At 53.9% G+C, this 19,051-nt stretch overlaps 1 protein-coding gene and 1 pseudogene across 4 annotated transcripts in view; one reads left to right on the top strand and one right to left on the bottom strand.

The window, feature by feature from the left end:
* Positions 1-1,574: 1,574 nt before the first annotated feature.
* On the bottom strand, positions 1,575-2,641 carry LOC136536724 (cis-zeatin O-glucosyltransferase 1-like; annotated as a pseudogene).
* Positions 2,642-3,060: 419 nt separating this feature from the next.
* The window catches only part of LOC136526172 (protein OPAQUE1-like), a 39,102-nt gene continuing 23,111 nt past the window's right edge, over positions 3,061-19,051 (top strand). For all 4 annotated transcript variants that reach the window (XR_010776532.1, XM_066518937.1, XM_066518934.1 and 1 more), the window contains exons 1-12: positions 3,061-3,408; positions 3,560-3,703; positions 3,974-4,119; positions 4,205-4,361; positions 4,470-4,528; positions 4,874-5,030; positions 15,873-16,022; positions 16,123-16,259; positions 17,039-17,185; positions 17,256-17,357; positions 18,215-18,272; positions 18,354-18,455. Coding sequence is in view for 3 of the 4 variants with exons in the window: in XM_066518937.1 (XP_066375034.1) it covers positions 3,274-3,408; positions 3,560-3,703; positions 3,974-4,119; positions 4,205-4,361; positions 4,470-4,528; positions 4,874-5,030; positions 15,873-16,022; positions 16,123-16,259; positions 17,039-17,185; positions 17,256-17,357; positions 18,215-18,272; positions 18,354-18,455 (1,494 nt within the window). In the remaining variant the exon portion in view is untranslated. The remainder of the gene's footprint in view (positions 3,409-3,559; positions 3,704-3,973; positions 4,120-4,204; positions 4,362-4,469; positions 4,529-4,873; positions 5,031-15,872; positions 16,023-16,122; positions 16,260-17,038; positions 17,186-17,255; positions 17,358-18,214; positions 18,273-18,353; positions 18,456-19,051) is intronic.

Here is a 19,051-nt window from a genome sequence, read left to right as displayed (position 1 = left end):
GGAGGCCACCTCTTCTTTAGATGTAAGCTCGCCAAGCAAGTTTGGAACCTGCTGGCCTTGGAGGACAGGAGACATAGATTGGCTACACAATTCTCAGCCATGGATGCAGTCTCAATCATTCTGTCGGAGAAAGAGGAGATTGCTATCTTGATGGTCATCACTTTGTGGTCTCTGTGGACAAACCGGAACATTGTCCGGGAAGAAGGCCGAGGCCGATGAGCTGAGGAACTTGCACGGTCAATTAGAATTTATGCTAACGAGATATCTCGGTCTCAGAGTCCTCCAAAGCTACCGAGATCGGTACCAAGAGTGAAGTGGAGTAAGCCGCCGGAGGGCTTTCTGAAGCTTAACTGCGATGCCTCATTCATTCAGGAAACCATGGCTAGGAGCTAGGGATTCTTGATCCGTGACCACGATGGAGATGTGGTGATGATGGATCGAGGGAAGACGTCCAAGTGGCGAGCTGATCGCCTGCCTGCAAGACGTCCAAGTGGCGAGTAATTTGGGCATAGGCAAGTTAATCCTGGAGTGAAATACACCGGCGGTCCTTTAATTTGTCGGCATGTGCCAGTTCGGTCCACGAATTTGCAAACGCGGAAAATAGGCCCCTAAACTTGTCAAGTTGTTCACTGCAGGCTCATTTTCCATCCGGCGCGGCCTCCAGCGACGTGGCAGCGTCAGCGTGGCGGACGAAGTCGCTGCACGGACGCCACAACGCAGCACAGTCGCCGCACGGACCATGGATCACCTCGTCACATACGCGACGAGCTCGTCCAGGGACCTGGACGACCCGCCCTCGACCACGGCACCGCGAACGGACTCCCCGAGGCCATAACCCTGTCGATGGCATCGTGGATCGCGGCCGCGGGGGTCACGTCGTGGCGCCGCTCCCAGGGGCGCACGAGCACGCCGGCGCGGAGGTCTCTGATTCAATGTAGACACGGAGCCGTTGTCCTGTGGCCGGGCGAGTGGGAGCCACAGCCGTAGCCGCAGGACAGGCATGTGGGGTGCCGTCGCCATGGGCCGAACGGGTGCAACCGCCTCTGCTTCGAGCCGAAGGGGTGCGACCACCACCGTGGAAGTCGCGGACGCTGCCGCAACCTGCGCGAACTCGGCCATGGATGTCGTCGCCACCGGTGTGTGCCGCGCGAGGCCTCGAGCACCGGGCCAAGGACGCTGTGCGGGGTTGCCAGTCGCGGGCGCAGGAGCCGCTGGCCGTGGCGCGTGAGGCGCAGGCGTAGGGTAGCCTCCATCGCGGGCCTGGCCGTAGCCGGCCACCAGCCGCCGGGCAAGCACACAGGCCAGGTTGTGTGCAGGCACCGTGGCCACACTGGGCATGCGGGCACTGCCGATTTCGCCCTGGCCAGGGGCTATGCCTTATGGCTGCGTTCGTGTGCATGCCTCGGGCCGACGAGCGCATGGGCGCAACAGGTGCAACCTGTCGCCACCCGCAGCCAATCGGACACCACGACGCCGCGGCGTCCATTGTCGTAGAGAGGTAAGAACACAACGAATTGAACAAATTCACATGTGCTTACAACTTTGGTTTGTCTAGAACTCCTGATGCTCTTGCTTGCGTCTTTCTTCAACCAATAATGCAAACGTCCATCTTTTTCTTCATTCAGATTGCTGTTCTCCCAGGCTTACAGGCCGCACGCCCACAAATTCGTAGACTTGCAGAGGAACGACGAAGGAGATACGCCGGTCTTGCAGTGAATCAGAGGCGGATTCCGCCGGTCTTGCAGTGAATCAGAGGCGAGCTCGCGCACCTGCTCTAGGCGCAGCGACAACGTCGTGCCGAACAAGACGTACAGCACCGACGACGGCGGCTGCGCGTCGAGCCAGTCCAGGCACTCGTGCCGCCGCGAGTTCCCGCTGCCAGTCCCACTGCTCGCGCCGGCGCCGGGGAGGAGCACCGGGCTGAGAGGCCTGACGGCAAACAGCGTGCGGCCTTCGGAAGACGGGATCCCCTGGAGCGCGTCGAGGAAGTTGCCCTCGAGCGCGCGGCAGGTGTTGATGACCATGCCGGCGCCAGGCGCGTGCCGACGCTCCTGCCCCATCCGCCTGGCGAGCGCGACAAACTCCGAGGTGGCGCAGGCGTCAGGCGGGTGGAACACGAGGCCGTGGCGGCGCAGCAGGGCTTGCTCCCGGTCCGCCCACCCGACGTTGTAGGAGGCGGCGAGGCAGTGCACGCCGAGGGCCTTGGCGTTGGGCAAGCGTGTGGCCTCGGCCACCGCGAACGCCGCCATGCTGTCGTGAAGGACAACGACGCGGCGGTGGGTCGCGGCGAGCTCCGCCAGGAGCGCGGCTAGCGGGGCCCGTGCGCCGGCGCTGTAGGCCTCGAAGAGCGGCTGCACGTGCGCCGGGAAAGGGGAGAGCGGGTCCGGGGCGGGAGACTCGTGCGCGGGCACGTCCAGAGTGGCCTCCTGGAGGTGCAACTCCGGCGCCGCGAAGTGGACGGGGAGCCCCGCGCGGCGTGGAGCAGGGACAGGTGTAGCTGCTGGTTCACGTGCTTCGTCCGCCACGCTGGCGCTGCGTCGCATGGAGGCCGCGTCGGATGGGAAATGGACCTGCGGTGAACAACTTGACAAGTTCAGGGGTCTATTTTTCGCGTTTGCAAGTTCATGGACCTGACTGACATGGGCCGACAAGTTAAAGGACCGCCAGTGTATTTCACTCTTAATCCTGGAAACTGACGCACTGAATGTTCAGCAAGCTATACAGGCCCAAGGCTTTGATATTCCGCCGGAAGGAGGTTTGATTGAAGAGCTAAAGTCATTAACTAGGTCCAATTTTAATGTTTTTGTCTATAATTTTCTGGGTAGAGATGGCAATAGAGCTGCCCATGCTGTGGCGGGTTTAGGTTACAGTTGCATCGAAGGAGAGGCGGTGATCACATGCACCATCCCCGATGATGTATTTGTAATTGTCTCTGACGATTTCTCAGCTGAGTAATGAATGGGCCAAGTTCAAAACAAAACAAAAAAAACTCATATTATTACCCTATAAAACGACCGTAATTTGGAAGACAAAAAAAATGCTCGGTTCATCCATCGTCTTCCACACATTCTCTGATTCTCTCTCCTGCCCCGCCGTTTCCTCCAACGGTCGGTTCGTCCCACACGCGGGCGCTCGAGCGCGACTTCCGCCATCTCCCTCCCTTCCTGAATCCCGACCACCTCTCCTTCCATATGGGCAATCCTACTCCAATCGCCTGGATTCCCCACAAACCGCAGCGCCACCGCTGCGACGCCTACCCCCGCCGCTGCCGCAATGATCTTTCGTCCCGGCACCGCCGTGTGGGTGGAACACCCGGAACTCGCCTGGGCCGAGGCCGAGGTCGTCTCCTCGCCCGCCTCCCCGTCCTCGCCGTCCTCAGTCGCTGTCGTCCTATCCACCGGTGTCAAGGTGAGGGCGGAACGACCCAGACAACCCATCGTTTCGATTTCCAAGCCCCGCTGCAGCTGCAGCATAGGTGTTCGTCGAATTGCTAGCTTCGTGGCTGGGTTGGTTTGCCCGTTTGGTTATTATCTTTGTGGCTGGTCTGTGGTGTGGGCAGGCTGTAGTAGACGGTAGGAAGGTCCTGCCACGGGACACGGAGGCCGATCTTGGGGGCGTCGACGATATGACCAAGCTCGTCTACCTCCACGAGCCTGGGGTGCTCTGCAACCTCGCACTCCGATACACGCTCAACGAGATCTACGTGAGTGTCTCCATCTTTTCTACTCTCTTTTTAATCTCACAATGTCCATTGGCTGCACATTACTCGTATCCTGTAAGAAGTCTTTCTAAGAGGATAGTGGGCTAGTGGTCTCGTGTAAGATCATGTACGGGTCCAATGTATGTGGAATTGAGGGAAGGGATTATTTTGCCGATCTGTGCTAGCCCATATGTTGTGTTTTGTGGGAACATGTTGCTAATGTTGGTGTTATGTGTGCCATACATTATTCCGACGCTTCTGTTGTTTCTTCAGACATACACAGGGCGCATCTTGATTGCTGTAAATCCTTTTGCAAAGCTCCCCCATATGTATGATATGCATATGATGGAGCAGTACAGAGGTGTGCAGTTCGGTGAATTGAGTCCACATGTTTTTGCCATTGCTGATGCATCGTACAGGTATGAAACATGGAAACCAGCTTGCAGCGTGGTAGTTAGAAATTAGAATATGGAGTTTTACATGGCATATTTCTCTTTCTTGAAGAGCTATGGTTAGCGAGAACCACAGCCAGTCCATATTAGTCAGTGGAGAAAGCGGTGCTGGAAAAACAGAGACCACCAAACTCATTATGCGGTATCTTACTTTTGTTGGGGGCCGTGCAATTGGTGATATCCGCTCTGTGGAGCAACAAGTTCTAGAGGTAACTTTCAGTTTTCTCATCAATTCTTTTGGTGCATGATTAACATGCCCTATAGAAGGCTTTATGTTTTCTCAACTCTGCATCTATCCTGCTCTCATTTCAATGCAGTCAAATCCACTGTTGGAAGCTTTTGGTAATGCACGGACAGTGAGAAATGATAACTCCAGGTGAACTTCTTTACTTCTTTCATTAATTTTCTTGGAGTCAATCAATTTATTTGACTATTTTTCATAAAAAAAGAATGCTTGTTTGATTCTTTGGCCATACAACTATATACATCTTTTATTTGATAGTCTTTGAACGGTGAGGGTGCTATGCTTATTAATTTTTCAAAGGTGCTAGCGTTTTAGGTTTAATCCTCATTATAAAAAGAAATGAAGCTAGGCACTTATATCAGTATGCTCATAGGTGTGAGAAAAAGGTTGTAGATAGGCATGATAGTATATTACTAGTAGGTGTACTGCTTTCTTCTATATACCCATATGTTTACTTAATATTTTATTTCACTGCAGTCGATTTGGGAAATTTGTTGAAATTCAATTTGACAAATCCGGTAGAATATCTGGGGCTGCAGTTCGAACTTACCTCCTGGAACGGTCTCGTGTTGTGCAAATTTCTGAATCTGAAAGGAATTACCACTGCTTTTATCAACTTTGTGCATCTGGGAAGGTTTGTTTACACACCTTTAGTGTTTTTATATTAGTTATTATCCCTGAGACTAATTGTGATGTTCCCCATAACATGAAGCTGTAAAATTTGGATCTGGAAAATCCCCTACATTGTTTTCCAGGGAAGGACAAATTTTCCATTTCCTGAGGATTAAACTGATTTCAGGTGCTACCGATATATGCAACTAGTCATGAAAGATTATGCACATATTTCATAAAATAGGGTATGTTGTCGTCTATAATCTCACATAAGTTTCAACTTGAAATACAACTTGTGTAAAGAGAAACAAAAAGAAGACAAATGCCACTAAGAAGTGAAGCTTCACCTCAAATATGGAGTGAAGTGACTATATATTACTCCCTCCATTCGAAATTGTAAGTTGTTTTGGCTTTTCTAGGTACATAGCTTTTGCTATGCACCTAGATATACACTATGTCTAGATACATAGTAATAACTATGTTTCTAAAAAAGCCAAAATGACTTACAATTTGGAACGGAGGGAATAGTATTTTCATTAGACAAAGTGAAGCAGAAAAAATAGTTTAGAGGGCTATCCTGGACAACTGAAAAACTTGGGGGAGTAAATGGACATTTTCGTTTATGCAGTTCCTGTTTGCGTGCATCCAGCTGTAATTGAGTCCACAAATTGACCAATTATGAATTGGGTGCTTTTAACCACTCTGCCATAGATGCTTAACTGGTAGCATTGTATATCATAAATAGCCAATTTTCGTAAAGAAGGATTTGCACAACAGACAACAAAATGCTTTTGTTTGTGGAATCATTTCTTCCTCAACTTTGTTTGAATTTGGTATTTTAATATTTGTGTCAACTTGTTATGACCGGGGTTTAGTACACCCGGAGGAGGGCCATTAGTGGCTAGAGGCGAAGGGAATTACGGGCTTGGCCCAATTTATTATTATTTATTTCCTATTATTAGCAAGGAGGAGAGTTATATAAGCAGATGTAAGACACTTTGTGATGGGAGGAAAAAGAGCCAACATAATTGCTCGGCTTCTTTTAGGGAGCCGAGAGACCCCCAGTAGCCCTAGCCGCCTCCTTCTCTTCTTCTGCGCGCGACCACGACGCCCAGAAGCCGTCGAGCGTGCCTCCAGCCTCGCCCTCCCCTCTCTCACTCGTACAACCTACGAACTCGCATCGGTAGGGATCGAATTCCTATCAATCTGGTATCAGAGATCTCTGGTTCGATCATGTCCAGCCCTCTACTGAGTTCTTCCCACCCGCCGCCGCCGCACACCCACCCGTCGCCACCAGCGTCTTCGTCGGCGCTGCTGCCCCACACATCAGGCGCGCCGGCATTGGGCGCGCTGGCGTCCTCAGGGGCGATCGCGCCCTCTGCCCCGGCGCCGTCGTCTCCCGCCGCCCTCGTCCTCACCCCGGAGCAGATGACAGGCGCAATCCTGGAATTAGGGCAGGCCGTGGCGGGCATCAGGGCCTTCCTCGTCGGGCCCTATGCGCCCCAGCTGCAGCCCTAGCTGCCACCTCCTCCACCACCACACCAACAGCAGCTACCCCCGCCGCCGCCGCCGCCCTCGGCCGCGACCATGGCGCTGGTCATCTCGTACCAGTATGGGATGCCCTACGACGGGACTGCGACGACCTCATTCCCAGCCGCGCCACCGCTGTCCCAGGGTGTCCCCATCCAGCAGATCAGGTTTCCGTCGTCACTGTCACCGCTTCCGGCTTGGATCACCGGTTCGTCGGAACCCATCTACACGGCGACCAGTACCCAACCGCACCTACCGCCGCTCCCGACCACCGGGGCTGTCATGGCGCATGGCGGCGCCCTGGCTCTGGGCGTCCTCTACGGTGGGGTGGACGGTCCCCTGTTCCATGGCGGCAGCCTGATGCCGACGCTCTCCGCCGCGTCGCTCTCGCTGGACAGCACGGGCGCGGCGCCCTCGGCCGCCACACAGGACCCGCCGCCGCCCAAGTTTTACCAAGTTGGAGCTCAACTAGTGTGAGCAATTCTTTCGGGGTCAGCGCATGCTCGCCTCCGACCGTACCTGGCTCGCCTCCTATCATCTCCGGGGGGGGGGGGGGGGGGGGGCGGCCCAGACTTGGTACTATGCCCTCGAGCAGGACGAGGGCATGCCACCGTGGGAGCGCTTCAAGGAGCTATGTCGTCTGCGCTTCGGCCCTCCGATCCGCGGGAGTCGGTTGGCTGAGCTGGGCCGGCTGCCATTTGTTTCCACTGTGCAGGAGTTCGCCGATCGCTTTCAGGCGGTGGCATGTCACGCCCGGGACGTCTCCACGCGTCAGCGGGCCGAGCTCTTCGTTGGTGGCCTTTCGGATCATATCCGGGTGGACGTGGAGATGCGTGACCCCCGGACCTCCAGACGGCCATGTACTACGCCCGGGCGTTTGAGCATCGTGCGGCTGCCATGTAGCTAGCGCCGCCTCCTCGAGCCGCTCGTCCGGCTCTGCGTCAGGGTCAGCCTCCTCCGGCGCGCGCACCCGGGGCGGCCCAGGCGGGACAGGCCCCCGTTGCGGCCAATGCGGCCCCCGCGGCGCGCCCGTTTCGCTGCCTTACACCGGCGGAGCAGCTGGAACGTCGTCGCCAAGGACTATGCTACAACTGCGACGAGCCCTACGTCCCTGGGCATGTGTGTCAGCGACTCTTCTACCTGGAGTCCGGGGACTACATTGAGGAGGACGACGCGCCCGTCGAGGACGGGGACGCGGCCATACCACCAGAGGAGCCGGCCGCCTAGGGGCAGGCGGCTGCTAACGCTCTCGTCGTGTCCCTCCATGCACTTGCAGGTATCCGGACGGAGAACACGATGCTGCTGCCGGTGATGGTCAAGGGGGAGTGCCTCTTGGCCCTTCTCGATACCGGCTCCACCCACAAAACCATGCGCCGCCTGGGGCTTCCGCCCACCAGGGGGGCGCAACTCTGCGTCATCGTCGCCAACGGCGATCGCCTGCGATGCGAGGGCATCGCCCGTCACATCCCCATCAGCATCGGGGGCGAGGACTTCTCCATCACATGCGTCGGCCTCGACTTGGGCTCTTCGACTTCATCCTCGGCGTCGACTTCCTGCGGACCTTGGGCCTCATTCTCTGGGACATCGAGGCCATGACGTTGGCCTTCTGGCGTGAGGGTCGCCGTGTCCTCTGGAAGGGCGTGGGCGGCTCTAACTTGGCCGCGCCCCAGCAGCATGTGGCGGCGACCTCCGTCGACTCTCAGCAGCCCTTGCTGGACCGCCTACTGCAGCAGCACGGCGCCATCTTCGAGGAGACGCAGGGCCTTCCACCGGCCCGTCAGTACGACCACCGCATCCACCTCCTGTCGGACACCGCTCCCGTCGCCGTGCGCCCGTACCGCTACCCCCAGCTGCAGAAGGACGAGCTGGAACGGCAGTGCGAGGACATGCTCACCCAGGGCATCATCCGGCCTAGCACTTCGTCGTTCTCGGTGCCCGTGCTCCTTGTCCGCAAAGCGGACAAGTCTTGGCGCTTCTGCATCGACTACTGCGCCCTCAATGCCAAGACGTCCAAGGACAAGTTCCCCATACCGGTCGTGGATGAGCTTCTCGACGAGCTCCATGGGGCTCGCTTCTTCACCAAGCTCGACCTGCGTTCGGGCTACCACCAGGTGCGGATGCACCCCGACGACATCGCCAAGACCGCCTTCCGCACACACCACGATCACTACGAGTTCCTGGTGATGCCTTTCGGCCTCTCCAACGCCCCGGCGACATTCCAGGCGTTGATGAACGACGTCCTTCGCCCCTACTTGCGGAGGTTTGTGTTGGTCTTTTTCGACGATATTCTCATCTACAGCTCTTCGTGGGCGGAGCATCTGCAGCACATTGCCATCGTCCTCAACGAGCTTCGGGCGCACCGTCTTCACCTTAAGCGCTCGAAGTGCTCGTTCGGGGCGATGTCCGTGGCCTACCTGGGCCACGTCATCTCTGCGGACGACGTCGCCATGGACGTCGACAAGGTGGCGGCGGTCGCTGCGTGGCCCCCGCCGCGCTCCGCTCGGGGCCTCCGGGGCTTCCTGGGCCTGGCGGGCTACTACCGGAAATTCATCCGGGAGTTCGGCCTCATCGCGGCGCCCCTGACGCGTCTCTTGCGACGAGACGCGTTCGCCTGGGACACGGAGGCAGAGGAGGCCTTCCAGGCGCTTAAGCGCGCCCTCACCACCGGGCCCGTCCTCCAGATGCCTGACTTCGACAAGCTATTCATGATAGACTGAGACGCGTCCGGCGTGGGGTTTGGCGCCGTTCTCCACCAGGGTGCTGGACCTCTCGCATTCTTCAGCAGGCCGTTCGCCGCGCGCCATCTCAAGCTCGCGGCTTACGAGCGGGAGCTCATCGGTTTGGTGCAAGTTGTGCTCCACTGGCGCCCGTATCTGTGGGGGCGCCACTTCCTTATTCGCACTGACCATTACAGCTTGAAGTTCCTCCTGGACCAGCGCTTGTCTACCATTCTGCAGCACCAGTGGATCAGCAAGCCGTTCGGCTTTGACTTCACCGTCGAATACCGCCCCGGGCGCCTCAACACCGTGGCGGACACCCTGTCCCGCCGCGATGCCGAGCACGGGGCTGAGGAGGACAGCAGCGTGGGCGCTGCCATGTGCGCTCGCTCAGGCCCCTCCTTCGCTTTCATCGACGACATCCACCGCGCCACGGTGGACGCGCAGCTACTCCTTCGGCGCCTTGAGGCGGGCGACCTGCAGGGGCCGTGGCGCCTTGACGACGGGCTACTCCTGCATGGTAGTTGCCTCTTCGTCCCCGACCACGGTGACCTGCGCCATCAGACGCTCCTTTTGGCGCACTCGGCCGGGCACGAGGGCATTCAGAAGACCCTCCACCGCCTACGCTCCGACTTCTACATCCCTGGTGATCGCGCGCTGGTGCAGGACTGGGTGCGGTCCTGCAGTACCTGTCAGCGCAACAAGACGGAGACCCTGCAGCCGGCGGGACTGCTGCAGCCGCTGGAGGTTCCGTCCCAGGTATGGGCGGATATCTCCATGGACTTCGTCGAGGGCCTCCCGAAGGTGGGCGGCAAGTCCGTCGTACTCACGGTGGTTGACCGCTTCTCCAAGTACGCGCACTTCATCGCGCTCGGCCACCCCTACACTGCCACCTCCGTCGCTCGCGCCTTCTTCGACGGCATCGTCCGGCTCCACGGGTTTCCCTCCTCCATCGTCAGCGACCGGGATCCGGTCTTCACCGGCCACGTCTGGCGCGACCTCTTCCGGATGGCTGGTGTCAAGCTGCGTATGAGCACGACTTTCCACCCGCAGACTGACGACCAGTCCGAGGTGGTGAACAAGGTGATTGCCATGTACTTGCGGTGTGTTACAGGTGACCGCCTGCATGCGTGGGTGGACTAGCTCGCCTAGGCGTAGTACTGCTACAACACCTCCTACCACACCGCCCTTCGCGCCACTCCGTTCGAGGTGGTCTATGGCCGTCTCCCGCCGCCCATCCTGCCGTATAAGCCGGGGATGGCCCGGATGGAAGCTGCTGACGCCCTCCTCCGCAGCCGTGATGAGATCCTCGCCGAGGTGCGCCCGCGCCTCCTGCAGGCGCAGCAGCTGTCCAAGAAGTACTACGACGCCAACCACCGCGACTTGGAGTTCGCCGTCGGCGACTGGGTCTGGCCGCGGCTGTTACACAGAATAGCGCAGTCCCTGGACCCCCGTGCCGGGCGCAAGCTTGGGCCTCGCTACGCAGGACTGTTCCAGGTGTTGGAGCGCATTGGGCGCGTCGCCTACCGCCTGCAGCTACCGGAGGGCGCCCGCGTCCACGACGTCTTCCATGTGGGGCTGCTGAAGCGGCAACGCGGAGAACCGCCGGCTGTTCCGGCCACCCTTCCGCCGGTCCTCGATGGTCGCGTTCTGCCGGGACCAGAACGGGCGCTGCAGGCGCAGCAACGCCGTGGTGTCTGGCGCGTGCTGATCAAGTGGCGCGGCCTTCCGGACGAGGATGCTACCTGGGAGCCTCTCGACGAGTTCCGCGAGCACTTCCCCGACTTCCAGCTCGAGGACGAGCTGTTTGCGCAGGCGGGGAGAGATGTTATGACCGGGGTTCAGTACACCCGGAGGAGGGCCATTAGTGGCTAGAGGCGCAGGGAATTACGGGCTTGGCCCAATTTATTATTATTTATTTCCTATTATTAGCAAGGAGGAGAGTTATATAAGCAGATGTAAGACACTTTAGGTAGCCGGGAGAACTTTCAACTCTAGCCTACCCCAACTTGTTTGGGACTTAAAGGCTTTGTTGTTGTGTAAGACACTTTATGATGGGAGGAAAAATAGCCAACATAATTGCTTGGCTTCCTTTAGGGAGCCGGGAGAACTGATAGATATATTAGGCAAGTGTATATTAGCCAAGTATATAATAGGCAACGGCACAAATCAGTGTGATTAGCACCTGCTATGTAAAGCATGTACATGCCTGTTATACCCTGCCATATTGGCTATATATATGAATGTCACCCCCCCCCCATGTTGGGTGTGTGGTGTTTCCCATTTCTCTGTCATTCTACATGGTATCAGAGCGCGCGAGATGCTCTCCCTCAAGGAACTGCGCCTCGCCAACGATGAGAAGACCACGGCGGCCTCCGCTATGGTAGCCGCCTCCGGCTCTAGCTGCACCTCTGCCGAGTGCCATTCCTCCACTTCCAGCGCTCCCTCTGCCCCTTCCAAGGGTCCAGGGGGCGGCAAGAAAGGCAAGGGCGGCAAGAAGGGTCCCTGGCGCGGCCAGGGTGGTGGCTGGCAGCAGGGCGGCGGCGGCGGCTGGCAGCAGGGCGGCGGTGGCGGTCAGCAACACGGGGGCAACCGCCCCATGGTGCCCTGGTTCTGCTACACCCCCTGGGCCCCCCAGGGCGGTCCTCCTCCACATGGCGACTGGCTGCAGGGCCCTCGCCCTGGCTGGCAGCACCCCAATGCCCAGGGCGGGCGTCACCAGGGGCTCATGGGCACCAACCCGCAGGCGCACTTCGCTGCACCTCCACCAACACCGATGTGGGATCAAGCCGGCCTCATTGCCGCCTTGAACCAAATGGCGCTCCAGAACTCTGGCTGGGTCATGGACTCCGGCGCCACCTCCCACATGCACAACTCGGATGGTATACTTCTATCTCGTCATCCCTCCTCCTCTTCTTCCATCACTGTCGGCAACGGGCATCAGTTGCCTGTGTCCTGTTCTGGTCACTCCACTTTACCTGGCCGCACCTCCCCCTTCTCTCTTCGCAATGTTCTTGTTGCCCCCTCCTTAGTGCGCAACTTACTTTCAGTTCGTCAATTCACTCGTGACAACCATTGCACTATCGAATTTGACGCGTTTGGTTTCTCTGTTAAGGACCTGCAGATCCGACGCGTGATTCTTCGCTCCAATAGCTCCGACGGCCTCTACACCGTCCCCGCCACGCCACAGGCCAACCTCGCCACCTCCACTGACCTATGGCACCATCGTCTTGGTCATCCAGGGGCTGCCACTCTAGATTTGCTTAGGAACAATAATTCCATTTCCTGTAATAAATCAGCTCCTACTTTATGTCATCCATGTCAACTTGGCAAGCATGTGCGGCTGCCCTTCGGTAATTCCAGTTCAGTTTCATCTCTCCCCTTTGAGCTTGTACACTGTGATGTTTGGACGTCCCCGGTCGCTAGCATTTCTGGTGCGCAGTACTATCTTGTCATCCTAGATGATTTCACACATTATTGCTGGACGTTCCCCCTCGTCCGCAAATCTGAGGTAGCCACTCACATCATCAATTTTTGCGCCTACGTCCACACACAGTTTAGCCTTCCTGTCAAGGCTGTACAAGCTGATAATGGCACTGAGTTCATCAATACTGCCCTCACCACCTTCTTTGCCTCCAGCGGTATTCACCTACGCCTCTCTTGCCCTTACACCTCCCCTCAAAACGGGAAGGCTGAACGCATCATCCGTTCTCTGAACGATATATGCCGCACCCTCCTCCTCCACGCTCACATGCCACCCAAATACTGGGCCGAGGCGCTCACCACAGCCACCTATCTCCTCAACAGGCGCCCCAGCTCAGCCATTCACCATAGAGTCCCCTATGAGCAACTCTACCAGCAGCCACCAGATTACACTATTCTTCGTGTATTCGGTTGTCTATGCTATCCTAACCTCACCGCTACCTCCAAACACAAGTTGGCCCCCCGCTCCACCGCTTGTGTCTTCCTTGGTTATCCCTCTTCCCATAAGGGCTACCGGTGTCTCGACCTAACAACACGACGGATCATCATTTCCCGTCATGTTGTATTCGCCGAGACGACATTTCCATTTCAATCTGACTCCACCAGTGCGCTGCCAAGCTCTCTGGATTTTCTTGCAGGAACACCAGCGCCGGTGCCACGCGCAGCAGCGGTCGCTCCGTCGCAACCCGACGCTGAGCAGCCGCGTCATCGAGCTCATCTGGAGGAGCTCGCTGAGGACCCGGCCATCCTCCAGATTGGCCCGGTTCTTCCACCTGCACCGGTCGCTCCCCCACCCCTTCGGGTCTACACCCGGCGCCGCACGGCTCCAGCTGCACCGAACACTTCTTCACCGACACCAGCTGTTTCCGAACAGCCGGCCCCGGCTCCAGCCGTGGCAGCTGTTCCAGCCATGGCGGCTGCTCCGGCTGTGGTGGCTGCTCCGCCACTGCCACCGCCACTGCCTCCGAACCGACCTGTGACGCGCCTCCAGACAGGTTCCCTCAGGCCTGTCGATCGGTACGGGTTCCCTCCAGCAGCTCACGTCGCCACCGGCTCCACTGCCTCGCCCATTCCGCGCGACTACAGGGGGGGTCTTGCTGATTCTCAGTGGCGTGCAGCCATGGCTGAGGAGTACAAGGCCCTTGTCGACAACAACACCTGGCGCCTCGTTCCTCGTCCTCCTGGCGCCAATGTGGTCACCGGCAAGTGGATTTTCCGGCACAAATTCCACTCCGATGGCACCTTGGCTCGGCACAAAGCTCGCTGGGTCGTCCGCGGCTTCACCCAGCGTCACGGCGTCGACTACGACGAGACGTTCAGCCCCGTCGTCAAGCCGGCCACTATTCGGGCCGTCCTCAGCATCGCCGCATCTCGCCAGTGGCCTATCCATTAGTTGGATGTGAAGAACGCTTTTCTTCATGGCCACCTGCATGAGACGGTCTACTGTCAGCAGCCCCCCGGCTTCGTCGACCCAGCACGACCCGACGCCGTCTGCCTCCTCCAGCGCTCCCTCTACGGCCTCAAGCAGGCCCCTCGAGCGTGGCACCAACGCTTCGCCACGTTTCTCCGACAGCTCGGCTTCGTCGCCTCTGCCACCGATGCCTCCCTCTTCATCTACTCCGAGGGCAGCTCCTCCGCCTACTTGTTGCTGTACGTCGACGACATCGTCCTCACGGCTTCCTCGGCCGCTCTGCTTCGACGTATCATCGCTCGCCTTCACTCTGAGTTCGCCATGACGGACCTCGGGGAACTACATCACTTCCTGGGTATATCCGTCACTCGCTCCTCCGACGGCCTCTTCCTCAGCCAGCGGCAGTACGCCGTGGACCTCCTCCAGAAGGCGGGCATGGCCGAGTGTCACTCGACATCGACACCTGTTGACTCTCGTGCCAAGCTCTCTGCCTCGGCGGGCGCTCCTGTCGCTGATCCCGCCGCGTACCGGAGTCTCGCCGGCTCTCTCCAGTACCTGACGCTTACTCGCCCCGACCTGGCCTATGCTGTACAGCAAGTGTGCCTCTTCATGCATGACCCGCGCGAAGCTCACCTCGCGCTGATCAAGCGCATCCTTCGATATGTGAAGGGCACACTGTCGGCTGGTCTCCACATCGGCACTGGGCCAGTCGACAAGCTGATTGCATACTCCGATGCTGACTGGGCCGGGTGCCCAGACTCCCGCCGCTCTACATCAGGCTTCTGCGTCTTCCTCGGCGACAGTCTGGTGTCCTGGTCTTCAAAACGGCAAACCACGGTGTCCCGGTCCAGTGCGGAGGCCGAGTACCGGGCTGTTGCTCACGTGGTTGCCGAGTGCTGTTGGCTTCGTCAACTCCTTCAGGAACTTCATGTTCCCTTGAAGGTTGCCACAGTTGTCTACTGTGACAACGTCAGCGCTGTCTACATGACAGCCAACCCGGTCCACCACCGCCGTACCAAGCACATCGAGATTGACATCCACTTCGTCCGTGAGAAGGTGGCTCTCGGCGAGGTTCGAGTTCTCCATGTGCCGTCACGTTTTCAGTTCGCTGACATCATGACAAAGGGGTTGCCGGTTCAGCTGTTTGAAGAATTTCGGTCCAGTCTCTGCATCCGGAATCCTGACGCTTCGACTGCGGGCGGCTGATAGATATATTAGGCAAGTGTATATTAGCCAAGTATATAATAGGCAACGGCACAAATCAGTGTGATTAGCACCTGCTATGTAAAGCATGTACATGCCTGTTATACCCTGCCATATTGGCTATATATATGAATGTCACCCCCCCCATGTTGGGTGTGTGGTGTTTCCCATTTCTCTGTCATTCTACAAGAACCCCAGTAGCCCTAGCCGCCTCCTTCTCTTCTTCTGCGCGCGACCACGGCGCCCAGAAGCCGTCGAGCGTGCCTCCAGCCTCGCCCTCCCCTCTCTCACTCGTACAACCTACGAACTCGCATCGGTAGGGATCGGATTCCTATCACAACTACTCCATGGAATTATTTTCATTGTCATGAGAGATTGAGGACTCTGTTGGGTTAAACCTCCTCATAGCTCAATATTTATCAATGTATGTTGTCTACATAAGTAACATTGTATGTGCTGCAGTTCAGAGTTACTTAGCTCACAATTGATACTTTATGGTATTATTAATTTGTATCACCAGGATGCAGATAAATACAAGCTTGCTCATCCTAGGAACTTTTACTACCTAAATCAAAGCCATATGTATGAATTAGAAGGGGTCAGCGATGCAGAAGAATATTTAAAAACACGGAGAGCTATGGACATTGTTGGTATATGTTTTTCTGATCAGGTTCATCTTTCCCTCATTCCAACACTAGCACAGAAAATTACCAAATTCTTGTTTCTCTTGATAAATAATTTTGACTCGTGATGCTACCATGCACTCTCAGGAAGCTATATTCCGAATTGTGGCTGCTATCCTTCATCTAGGAAACATTGAATTTTCTCCTGGAAAGGAGTTTGATTCCTCTGTTATTAAGGATGAAAAATGTAAATTCCATCTCCAGATGGCTGCTGATTTACTTATGTGAGTATTTTATTAATCTTTATCTTAGTCTCCTGTCACTGGTGCTGTGCATCACAAAACTGCAAAGTGAACATGTTACTTTCTGTTGTGGACATAATAGGCTCATACTGCTAATTCTCTCAGACCAAGTTATGTGTTTGCATATGCTACTTATTGTTGATTCTGTTTTCCCAGCTTTCCATAAACTATTTCATCATAGACTGATAATTTGTGTTGCCTCACCATGAACCCTTCACATCAAAACCCAGAGTCTCCTATTTAGTAACCAAAATTTTAGAGGAATATGCTCCCCAAGTTTCACACTTACATAAAAAGGTAGCTTTTTCTGTAATAAGCTTTGTTGTTCAAGCAAATTGACAAATGCTACTATCTTTTGTTTTCTTTACAAGCTGTGAGATATTATAGCTTTGAATGTAGTGAAGAAATACCTTAATGCATCAATGACTCTGTTAACTTTTCTAGATTCATAAGTATGTCCCATGGCCTTCTCTTTATTTTAACATGCTCATCAAACAATCCACTTCTTCATTTGAAAACTAACTTTTTGAGAAGCACAGTGCCTTACTCATTTAGTTAGTGCTTTAGACATTGCCTTTTTATGTGCTCTGTTATTTTTTGGGGCAATATATGATATTAGCAGTACTCATGATCACATGCATTGGTTCTTTGTGAGCATCACCAAAAAAATTCATGGACATTTTTAAAATGATTTATAAATTATGTTAATATGTTATGTCTACGCATTATTTTATGGGAGTTGTTTGTTTGTTTTTTTCCAGGGTTGATGCAAGCCTTTTGCTTTCAACTCTGTGCTATCGCACAATTAAAACTCCTGAAGGAAACATAATCAAGGCAGTTGACAGTTCTGCAGCTGTCATCGGTCGTGATACTCTTGCAAAGACTGTTTATGCTCGACTCTTTGATTGGTATGACCATGTCTCCTTGTGAACTGCTTTACATTTTTTCAATGCGTTGCTTATAGTGTGGCTACTGCAGGCTTGTTGACAACATTAATAAGTCCATTGGGCAGGACAAGGAGTCTAGGTCACAGATTGGGGTCTTGGACATCTATGGTTTTGAGTGTTTCAAATATAACAGGTCAGGCTTTCGGTCTTTCTTTCAAACTAATAAGCAGAGGCCTAGCCAAAATTTTAGCTTTGTGTCAGTGGCTATTCTTCAAGTAGCTTCATAATTAAAAAATATTACCTAGTACAAGTATTATTGTATTAATGTGATGCTAAATTTTGTATTTTCTTCAAGTTTCAAGAAGACAACAAAAAGCCTAATGTTCCCCTGTCAAGAAGCAGGTTGACCAAACTTTGAAGTTTGTTATGTTGGCCATTCTTGAAGGAACTGTTTGCCTCGAAATAATACCACCACAATTATTTATGCAATGCTAATTTTTGTTAACAAACACCAGTGCCAGATTTGATTAGCAAATAACGAGCTAGCTCGCAACTCAGTAATGTTAGACATGCTTGGTTCTCTTGGCTTCTCTTGCATAGCACGCTCTTGGGCAAGGACTTTTGAATGGAATAAGAATTCTGTTGGCTGCCCTTGGTTGTAAGAGAACTTCAAATGGAAAAAAATCTCATTCATGGTAATAAATTTTTTTTAATGCACTTAGTTATTCCTTATAGTGTTTGTACTTGATTGATAAAATTTGTATAGTAGACTAGTTGGCATGTTCTGAAGCTGATGGCCCTATATAATACACCAGCACTTACTTAGTTTCATGCACTTTGGTTGAATTCTTTTAATGATGAATTGTAACATTCCCACACACAAAAGAGCAGGTTGAAAGCTACATTGTAGTACAATGCAATTCCAACCGACACTGTTAGCTGTCTTACTTCACATGAAGATTCTTCAACGCTATTGTTAATACTTTTGAAAGATTATTTAGTTAAATCTATTTTTCTTTTCAAATTTCTGATGGCCCTTCCTTCTGCTAGCTTTGAGCAGTTGTGCATCAATTTTGCTAATGAAAAGCTTCAACAACATTTTAATAAGGTATTTTATGACCCTGCCTATGTCCTTCCTCAGAATCACAAACATATTTGATTCATTTGTATTTTGAATTTCTTGATCCAGCATGTTTTCAAGATGGAGCAGGAGGAATATAAAACAGAAGAAATTAATTGGAGCTACATTGAATTTGTTGATAACCAAGATATATTGGATCTTATTGAAAAGGTCTAAACTTCTAAAACTAAAAGAATCTATAGTTACATTTGAAATATCCCCTGTTATTTGTGGTGATATGAATGCCAATTTTGTATTGCTTGCTCACATTTTCTTTTAGTTTTCATACCAGTGTGCACATATAATGAACAAAGGTCTTGACATGCCTGTGGCATGTGCCCGTGAAGTTTGCTACATTCTGTGTTCATAAATTGTTTCTGCACAGAATATGATATGGTAGTTATATTTGATTTACCTTTACCAGCTTTGACTAAACTTTTCAAGGTTTTCTTTTCTCCCTTCTGATTGTGGTAGGCGCCTATATCTGTAATGATGTTTGTAGCTTTGCAATATATAGCAATTGTTTAACATATCTTGGCCAGAGTGCTAAACGAAATCCAGAATAATTTTAAAATTGAAACAGAGCTAAAGGTGTTGGTTATCTCCCATTGAATCTAAATAGGGCATAAGTTGATTTGATGCACAATTTTCCTGTTGACAATAGTTTCTAAATCGTACTTGCCATTTTACGGAAGTATCATTGCTGTAGTTATGCTATAACCTTGATCTTAATAGTAATGTGCATTTTCTATAAAAACGTAATCCAT

The sequence above is a fragment of the Miscanthus floridulus genome, chromosome 2, assembly GCF_019320115.1.
Source record: "Miscanthus floridulus cultivar M001 chromosome 2, ASM1932011v1, whole genome shotgun sequence".
NCBI classification, from domain to species: domain Eukaryota; kingdom Viridiplantae; phylum Streptophyta; class Magnoliopsida; order Poales; family Poaceae; genus Miscanthus; species Miscanthus floridulus.
This window is presented reverse-complemented; position numbering and strand designations above follow the sequence as displayed.